Below are 10000 nucleotides of genomic sequence, written 5' to 3'. Positions count from 1 at the left end.
TCTTTATTAACAGATCAGCCTAAACCGAAATCTAGTTCCAACCAAAACCACGGGAATATAAATCAAGTCGTTCTCACGACCTCTGAAGGTAAGTAGCAACTCCGAGGGGGACTTGAAAGCAGCAGCAGATCTCTGTGATGGGCAGAAAGGGGGCATATTTAGGGCTCACTGAGGAGCTGCTGCTCTGAGCTCCTTCTGAAGATTAACGCGTGTAAATTTGCATATGAAGTAAACGCCGTCGCTCGGCTGTTATCAGTCACGTTCACGTGTATCTAAGAAACCACTGTTTGCATATCTGTATATCTATGTTTGTGTTGGTTGCTATGGTAACCATATCCATGGCCAACACACCTCACAGCACTATGTTTATTTGTGTAGGTGCCAAAATAATGAATGCAAAAGATAAAGTGCTGTTAGATGAACTGATAAACTGATAGTAGCTGTAAAAACGCTCGTGTCCGTGCAAACAGAACATAAGCAGAGCGTGATTTACACTTTTCTGGAAATAGCTAATGATGGCCAACTGTGCTGGCTAAAACCAGTGAACTAAAGACCGACCACTCTGGCTAATTCAGCTGACTGACACACCTACTTTACTAACGGACAGTTCATGCCCGGTAAGGCTGCTGACAGCGGGCAGTGAGCTGTCGTGCTGTGGTGAGTGCACTACAGCACCTGTGTTTGTGTGCAGGTATATCTACCTGATGGGGATTCAGGAGCGTAATGAGCGCCTGTTTTACCGCGTGCTGATGGAGGATATCGAGGCTCTGATGCCGATCGTGTACACGCCCACTGTCGGCCTTGCTTGCACACAGTACGGACAGATCTTTCGCAGACCAAAGTGAGTGCAGTTACCCTGATTTACCTCAACAAACTTCAATTAATTGCAAACCTTAATTAGCTTAAACAGCACGTAGGCAAGGCTGGGTAATAAGAAGCCAACTTCTCCAGCATATTTGAGGCAAGTGAGTGGCGATTTAGGCATGCAGCTAGCACCATGCTAACCAAGCTAAGATCACTGTGTGTCTGTTCCGTAGGGGACTGTTTATCTCCATTATGGACCGAGGACACATTCGCTCCATCCTGGACAACTGGCCAGAAACTAATGTGAAGGTACAGACACACATATATATTCATATAGCTGACATAGTGAGCAAGAATTATTATACATATACACTATATTTCCAAAGGTTTTCACTCCCCCATCCAAATCACTGAATCCAGGTGTTCCAGTCACTTCCATGGCCACAGGTGTATAAAGCCGAGCCCCTCGGCCTGCAGACTGCTTCTACAGACATTAGTGAAAGAATGGGTCGCTCTCAGGAGCTCAGTGAATTCCAGCGTGGTGCCGTGATCGGACGCCACCTGTGCAGCAAGTCCAGTCGTGAAATTTCCTCACTACTAAATATTCCACAGTCCACTGTCAGTGGGATTATAACAAAGTGGAAGCGATTGGGAACGACAGCAGCTCAGCCACAAAGTGGTCGGCCACGTAAAATGACAGAGCGGTCAGCGGATGCTGAGGGACATAGTGCGAAGGGGTCACCAACTTTCTGCAGAGTCCATCACTACAGACCTCCAAACTTCATGTGGCCTTCAGATCAGCTCTAGAACAGCGTAGAGAGCTTCATGGAATGGGTTTCCATGGCCGAGCAGCTGCATCCAAGCCTTACATCACCAAGCGCAGTGCAAAGCGTGGAATGCAGTGGTGTAAAGCGCCGCCACTGGACTCTAGAGCAGTGGAGACGTGTTCTCTGGAGTGACCAATCACGGTTCTCCGTCTGGAAATCCGATGGACAAGTCTGGGTTTAGCAGTTGCCAGGAGACGGTACTTGTCTGGCTGCATTGTGCCGAGTGTAAAGTTTGGTGGAGGGGGGATCATGGTGTAGGGTTGTTTTTCAGGAGTTGGGCTCGGGCCCCTTAGTTCCAGTGAAAGGAACTCTTAAAGCTTCAGCACCAAGAGACTTTGGACAATTTCATGCTCCCAACTTTGTGGGAACGGTTTGGGGACGGCCCCTTCCTGTTCCAACATGACTGCCCACCAGTGCACAAAGACACGGATGAGCCAGTTTGGTGTGGAAGAACTTGACTGGCCTGCACAGAGTCCTCACCTCAACCCCATAGAACACCTTCAGGATGAATTAGAGTGGAGACCTGTAGCCAACTTCTCGTCCAACATCAGTGTCTGATCTCACAAATGTGCTTCTGGAAGAACGGTCAGAAATTCCCATAAACACTCCTAACCTTTGTGGAAAGCCTTCCCAGAGGAGTTGAAGCTGTTGTAGCTGCAAAGGGTGGGCCGACATCATATTAAACCCTATGGATTAAGAATGGGATCTCACTCAAGTTCATATGCGTGTGAAGCCAGATGACCGAATACTTTTGGAAGTATAGTGTATCACTCACTGGCCACATTATCAGAAACACCATTCTAATATTGGGTCAGACCCCTGTTTGCTCTCAGTACAAGAGTTCTTTGTGACGTGGATTTAACAATGTGCTGGAAACATTCCTGAGAGTTTGAAACTGATGTAGATTTGTCAGCTCTCCCTCTACCACGTTCACCCAAAGGTGCTCTATTCAGATCTAGTGACTGAAGTAAACTGTTCATGGAATCAGTGATCTTGAGTGTTGTGACGAGGTTCATTATAATGCTGGAAGTGGCAGTTAAAAGTCCTTGACCTGTGGCCCAGTCAAACTCCACTGTCACAGTGTAAAGTCCTCAACTTGTGGCCCAGTCGAACTCCAATGTCACAGTGCAAAGTCCTCAACTTGTGGCCCAGTCGAACTCCACTGTCACAGTTTAAAGTCCTCAACTTGTGTCCCAGTCGAACTCCAATGTCACAGTGCAAAGTCCTCAACTTGTGGCCCAGTCGAACTCCACTGTCACAGTTTAAAGTCCTCAACTTGTGGCCCAGTCGAACTCCACTGTCACAGTTTAAAGTCCTCAACTTGTGGCCCAGTCGAACTCCACTGTCACCAGTGTAAAGTCCTCAACTTGTGGCCCAGTCGAACTCCACTGTCACAGTGTAAAGTCCTCAACTTGTGGCCCAGTCGAACTCCATTGTCACAGTGTAAAGTCCTCAACTTGTGTCCCAGTCGAACTCCAATGTCACAGTGTAAAGTCCTCAACTTGTGGCCCAGTCGAACTCCACTGTCACAGTGTAAAGTCCTCAACTTGTGGCCCAGTCGAACTCCACTGTCACAGTGTAAAGTCCTCAACTTGTGGCCCAGTCGAACTCCACTGTCACAGTGTAAAGTCCTCAACTTGTGGCCCAGTCGAACTCCATTGTCACAGTGTAAAGTCCTCAACTTGTGGCCCAGTCGAACTCCACTGTCACAGTGTAAAGTCCTCAACTTGTGGCCCAGTCGAACTCCACTGTCACAGTGTAAAGTCCTCAACTTGTGGCCCAGTCGAACTCCATTGTCACAGTGTAAAGTCCTCAACTTGTGGCCCAGTCGAACTCCACTGTCACAGTGTAAAGTCCTCAACTTGTGGCCCAGTCGAACTCCACTGTCACAGTGTAAAGTCCTCAACTTGTGGCCCAGTCGAACTCCATTGTCACAGTGTAAAGTCCTCAACTTGTGGCCCAGTCGAACTCCAATGTCACAGCGCAGAGTAAAAAGTCAAAGTAAGAGTTGTCTGCCTCTTGGCTCAACTGGAAGGGATGGGTTCAGAGGCACATTCTGATGTTTGATGTAAACATTAACAAAGCTCTTGGCTTGGTGTTTGCATAGTTATATGCACTGTGCTTCTGTCATGATTGGCTGATTGGGTAATCTCACAATTGCATGGCTGATAATGTGTATAGGTGTTTCTGATGAAGCGGCTGGTGAATATTCAAATAACAGAAATGAGACAAAGTGTGACTTATTGTCCTGATAATGTACAGCGATAATTGTTTCTGTTCAGGCGGTGGTGGTGACAGATGGTGAGCGGATTCTGGGTCTGGGAGATCTGGGAGTGTATGGGATGGGAATTCCGGTTGGAAAACTCTGTCTCTATACGGCCTGTGCTGGCATCCGGCCAGAAAGTTGTTTACCTGTGTGTATCGACGTTGGAACAGATAACCAGGTAAAATACAGTGACACACAGACTATCCTACTGCGCTGTAACATAGAATTTTTAGACGTTATAAACATTTAGGTCCCTATTAAACATTATTAATGTATTATTGTCTGTGTTTAATTCAGACGTTACTCAGAGATCCGTTCTATATGGGTCTGTATCAGCGGCGGGACCGCTCCCATCGCTATGACGAACTCATAGATGAGTTTATGGAGGCGGTCGTGGATAAATACGGACAAGACACACTCATCCAGTTTGAAGATTTCGGAAATCACAACGCCTTCCGCTTCCTGAAGAAATACCGCTACAAATACTGCACCTTCAATGATGATATACAGGGTGAGAGCAGCACACTGTTATGATTCACTGCTTCTCTCGATTGTGTATACAGAAGAATGCAGTATGGTGTGCCACAGGGCTCTGTTTTAAGCCCCATGCTCTTTTTCCTTTATTTACATCTTCTGGTTCATGTTTGTGAACAATAGTGTGTCCACATACAGTGTCGGTTACCATGTAATCAAGACTATTTAACCTGGTTTGAAGTATAATCTATTACTTCTTCTTCTTATATTACTTGTTAAGTACATTGGCCTCGTAGCTCTAGTTCTAAAATTAAAGAGCCAAAATTTCAGACACCAAACACGTCTTGGCTGAGTAAGTGGGTGAAATTAGATTTTTAGCTGAAGTATTGCTTTAATATGTGTGTCTTAGGTACTGCAGCAGTAGCCCTGGCTGGTTTGTTGGCGGCACAGCGTGTCGTGGGGAAACCAATCACTGAGCACACTGTGCTGTTTCTGGGAGCAGGAGAGGTACATTCTGTTACATCCTAAACATGCTGCTGATCGTGTTCCTGCTAAGTGCACTGTTTATAGGTGATAGTTTTTGGAATGAATCTTCATCACATAGTGGATTCAGCTTATGGCACTCAGAATCATATTGCCACATTAGTGTATTCCCAGATATACTAATTACAATCAGACATATTCATTGGTTATCAATGCTCCCTGAGTCTGAGGCAACCAGGTGAGATTTGTATGTGAGTATTGATTATCTTACATGGAAGTGGCCAAACTCCCTGATTAGACGTGGTGTCCACATACTGCCGGCTGTGTTGTGTAGATTAGTGTAGTGAATGAAAGTGGACAGCTAGCCATGATTAAACTTTGATTAAACACTGATTAAATGCCTACGTGTTGCTGTAGGCGGCTCTGGGCATCGCTAACCTGATCGTCATGGCAATGATGGAGGAGGGCATGTCTCAGGCTGAAGCTCGGAAGAGGATCTGGATGTTCGATAAATATGGTTTGCTTGTCCAGGTGAGACTGTGTTCTACAGGTGTGAACATCACACAGGAACTGACTGCAGTCGTCCTAATTAATGCAGGCTGTGTGTCTCTGTGTGTGTATATGTAGGGTAGAGAGGAGGCCACGGACATTAATCAGGAGGCATTTGTCCATCCTAGACCAGGTGAAGGTGTGAGAAGTTTCCTGGATGCTGTTAATGTTCTGAAGCCCACAGCCATCATCGGTGAGTCACTCTAGCAACAGTGGAAGAAAAACGGACAAAAATTTCAACTGAAATGAACTGAGGACTTTAAGAGCTGTAAACGGAGAGATTCTGACTGAAACGGTTCGGACGTCTTTACAGTGGTGGTGATGGGAACCAGGCGTCGCCATGACTACAACACAGATATAGACACTTTATTTACCATCCAGAACCACCAGAGAACCTACACGAGTCTTCTGAGCTTATATGGAATGTTGATGATGGAAAATAGTGGAAAATCTGGAATAATGAGTTTTCTTTGGGGACTATTTTGCGCCCTGCATGTCTCCCTCCACCATGAATGGAGTTGAAGTTCTCTAAACTCTCATAAAACAGCGTCTCAGTCATCAGGCAGTGAATTCAGAACCAGTTCATGTAGGAACTTTCTGTAGGAGCTTTTAGAGGGACGTCTGGTTCCCATCACCACCACTGTGAGGAGCTTTTAGAGGGGGACGTCTGGTTCCCATCACCACCACTGTGAACCGCTCTGACTCTGTGAATTTATCTAGAACGGAGTGTTATTAATTACTTAGCAGTGCGCTCACATGCTCTTGTGTATAACACATTGTTGCAGTTGTGCTCAGGTGTGTGGAACTGTTATCTGTTGCAGGTGTGGCTGGGGCTGGGCGGCTCTTCACTCATGATGTCATTAAAACGATGGGTTCTCTGAATGAGCGGCCAATCATCTTCGCCCTCAGTAACCCCACTGCTAAAGCTGAGTGCACTGCAGAGGACGCGTATAGCCTCACACAGGTACACACACAGGGATACACACCTGTGCATAAATAGCAGGATGTTCATGCACTCACATAGCTTTGTTTGTGTATCTCAGGGTCAGTGTTTATTTGCCAGTGGGAGTCCATTTGGCCCCGTTACTCTGGAGGACGGCAGGATCCTGGTCCCCGGCCAGGGCAACAACGCCTACATATTCCCAGGTTAGTGATGCTTAAGGAAAGTAGACATATTCCCAGCTTAGCAGAGTTAAAGTGGTATGGGATGGGATGGGAAAATGGGATATATTACTCATAAGAACATTGTTATTGGACCTTTTCCCAGGTTAGCATTGCTAAAGGACTGATTCTGAAGCATGTGATGGAGAACCTGGAGAATCTGTCTGAGTAGCGGTTCATGTGGTGCTGGTTTATCTGGTGTTGAAGTAACAGGTGTTTATCTCCAGGTGTGGCTCTGGCTGTGATACTCAGTGGAGTTCGACACATCAGTGATACAGTGTTCCTCGAAGCTGCCAAGGTAAACACATCTTCAGAAGTTCACACAGTGACTTCCCTGTTAACAGGAAATCTGTTCCACAGCATAATCCAACAGCCCCGCCTCCTCCTGTGCACTGATGTCATCACTCTCCTGCAGCAGCAGCAGGATTTCTATGACTGTAGTTGAGGAATACTGGCAATAACTGAGGAGTATCACGTTAACAGAGGGTAACGGAGGGATGCTGACGGTAACTGGGGGTAACTGTAGGATACTGAGTGATACTGAGATACGGAGGGCTACAGAGGGTAACTGAGGAATACTGACGGTAACTGGGGGTAACTGTAGGATACAGAGTGATACTGAGATACGGAGGGCTACAGAGGGTAACTGAGAAATACTGACGGTAACTGGGGGTAACTGTAGGATACTGAGTGATACTGAGATACGGAGGGCTACAGAGGGTAACTGAGAAATACTGACGGTAACTGGGGGTAACTGTAGGATACAGAGTGATACTGAGATACGGAGGGCTACAGAGGGTAACTGAGAAATACTGACGGTAACTGGGGGTAACTGTAGGACACTGAGTGATACTGAGATACGGAGGGCTACAGAGGGTAACTGAGGGATACTGATGGTAACTGGGGGTAACTGTAGGATACTGAGTGATACTGAGATACGGAGGGCTACAGAGGGTAACTGAGGGATACTGATGGTAACTGGGGGTAACTGTAGGATACTGAGTGATACTGAGATACGGAGGGCTACAGAGGGTAACTGAGGGATACTGACGGTAACTGTAGGATACTGAGTGATACTGAGGGCTACAGAGGGTAACTGAGGGATACTGACGGTAACTGTAGGATACTGAGTGATACTGAGATACAGAGGGTAACTGAGGGATACTGATGGTAACTGTAGGATACTGAGTGATACTGAGGGCTACAGAGGGTAACTGAGGGATACTGACGGTAACTGTAGGATACTGAGTGATACTGAGATACAGAGGGTAACTGAGGGATACTGATGGTAACTGTAGGATACTGAGTGATACTGAGATACAGAGGGTAACTGAGGGATACTGATGGTAACTGTAGTATACTGAGTGATACTGAGGGCTACAGAGGGTAACTGAGGGATACTGATGGTAACTGTAGGATACTGAGTGATACTGAGGGCTACAGAGGGTAACTGAGGGACACTGACGGTAACTGTAGGATACTGAGTGATACTGAGATACTGAGGGCTACAGAGGGTAACTGAGGGACACTGACGGTAACTGTAGGATACTGAGTGATACTGAGATACTGAGGGCTACAGAGGGTAACTGAGGGATACTGACGGTAACTGTAGGATACTGAGTGATACTGAGATACTGAGGGCTACAGAGGGTAACTGAGGGATACTGACGGTAACTGTAGGATACTGAGTGATACTGAGATACTGAGGGCTACAGAGGGTAACTGAGGGATACTGACGGTAACTGTAGGATACTGAGTGATACTGAGATACGGAGGGCTACAGAGGGTAACTGAGGGATACTGATGGTAACTGTAGGATACTGAGTGATACTGAGATACGGAGGGCTACAGAGGGTAACTGAGGGATACTGATGGTAACTGTAGGATACTGAGTGATACTGAGATACTGAGGGCTACAGAGGGTAACTGAGGGACACTGACGGTAACTGTAGGATACTGAGTGATACTGAGATACAGAGGGTAACTGAGGGATACTGACGGTAACTGTAGGATACTGAGTGATACTGAGATACTGAGGGCTACAGAGGGTAACTGAGGGACACTGATGGTAACTGGGGGTAACTGTAGGATACTGAGTGATACTGAGATACTGAGGGCTACAGAGGGTAACTGAGGGACACTGACGGTAACTGTAGGATACTGAGTGATACTGAGATACAGAGGGTAACTGAGGGATACTGACGGTAACTGTAGGATACTGAGTGATACTGAGGGCTACAGAGGGTAACTGAGGGACATTGATGGTAACTGTAGGATACTGAGTGATACTGAGATACGGAGGGCTACAGAGGGTAACTGAGGGATACTGATGGTAACTGTAGGATACTGAGTGATACTGAGATACTGAGGGCTACAGAGGGTAACTGAGGGACACTGACGGTAACTGTAGGATACTGAGTGATACTGAGATACAGAGGGTAACTGAGGGATACTGACGGTAACTGTAGGATACTGAGTGATACTGAGATACTGAGGGCTACAGAGGGTAACTGAGGGACACTGATGGTAACTGGGGGTAACTGTAGGATACTGAGTGATACTGAGATACTGAGGGCTACAGAGGGTAACTGAGGGACACTGACGGTAACTGTAGGATACTGAGTGATACTGAGATACAGAGGGTAACTGAGGGATACTGACGGTAACTGTAGGATACTGAGTGATACTGAGGGCTACAGAGGGTAACTGAGGGACATTGATGGTAACTGTAGGATACTGAGTGATACTGAGATACTGAGGGCTACAGAGGGTAACTGAGGGACACTGATGGTAACTGTAGGATACTGAGTGATACTGAGATACCGAGGGCTACAGAGGGTAACTGAGGGACACTGACGGTAACTGTAGGATACTGAGTGATACTGAGATACCGAGGGCTACAGAGGGTAACTGAGGGATACTGATGGTAACTGTAGGATACTGAGTGATACTGAGATACGGAGGGCTACAGAGGGTAACTGAGGGATACTGATGGTAACTGTGGGTAACTGTAGGATACTGAGTGATACTGAGGGCTACAGAGGGTAACTGAGGGACACTGACGGTAACTGTAGGATACTGAGTGATACTGAGATACGGAGGTCATTGCTGTCATGGTTTAGAGCTGGGAGTGGTTCCACTGAGGGGTAACTGAGGGTTACTGAGGGTGTGAGGAACAGAAGGTGGTGTAGGAGATGAGAAAAGAGTGAGTGACTGAGAATGTTTTCTCAATGAGGGTTATATTTCTGTTGATGTATTTTCGAGTGTGTGTGTGTGTGTGTGTGTGTATAATCACATGTATGAAAATATGTGCGTGTGTGTGTTTTTGTTAGACTCTAGCGGCTCAGCTGGGAGAAGAGGAGCTCTCTCAGGGCCGACTGTATCCCCCCCTCTCCAACATCAGAGAGGTGTCTCTGCAGATGGCTGTCAAGGTGAG

General features: G+C 46.7%; 1 protein-coding gene across 3 annotated transcripts in view; it reads left to right on the top strand.

The window, feature by feature from the left end:
- me2 (malic enzyme 2, NAD(+)-dependent, mitochondrial) overlaps window positions 1-10000 on the top strand; it is a 22841-nt gene that overhangs the window by 11662 nt on the left and 1179 nt on the right. For 2 of the 3 annotated variants that reach the window (XM_037531754.1, XM_037531753.1), the window contains 11 exons: window positions 692-841; window positions 1038-1113; window positions 3914-4075; window positions 4195-4408; window positions 4781-4878; window positions 5272-5385; window positions 5482-5596; window positions 6225-6367; window positions 6447-6549; window positions 6792-6862; window positions 9897-9995. In XM_037531754.1, the coding sequence (XP_037387651.1) occupies window positions 692-841; window positions 1038-1113; window positions 3914-4075; window positions 4195-4408; window positions 4781-4878; window positions 5272-5385; window positions 5482-5596; window positions 6225-6367; window positions 6447-6549; window positions 6792-6862; window positions 9897-9995 (1345 nt within the window). Of the gene's footprint in view, window positions 89-691; window positions 842-1037; window positions 1114-3913; window positions 4076-4194; window positions 4409-4780; window positions 4879-5271; window positions 5386-5481; window positions 5597-6224; window positions 6368-6446; window positions 6550-6791; window positions 6863-9896; window positions 9996-10000 lie in introns of all 3 variants that reach the window. The other variant, XM_037531755.1, reaches the window with a different exon arrangement.

Source organism: Pygocentrus nattereri, chromosome 20 (genome assembly GCF_015220715.1).
Source record: "Pygocentrus nattereri isolate fPygNat1 chromosome 20, fPygNat1.pri, whole genome shotgun sequence".
Classification (NCBI taxonomy): Eukaryota; Metazoa; Chordata; class Actinopteri; order Characiformes; family Serrasalmidae; genus Pygocentrus; species Pygocentrus nattereri.
Note: the sequence above shows the minus strand (reverse complement) of the source record. Positions and strands in the feature narration are given on the sequence as shown.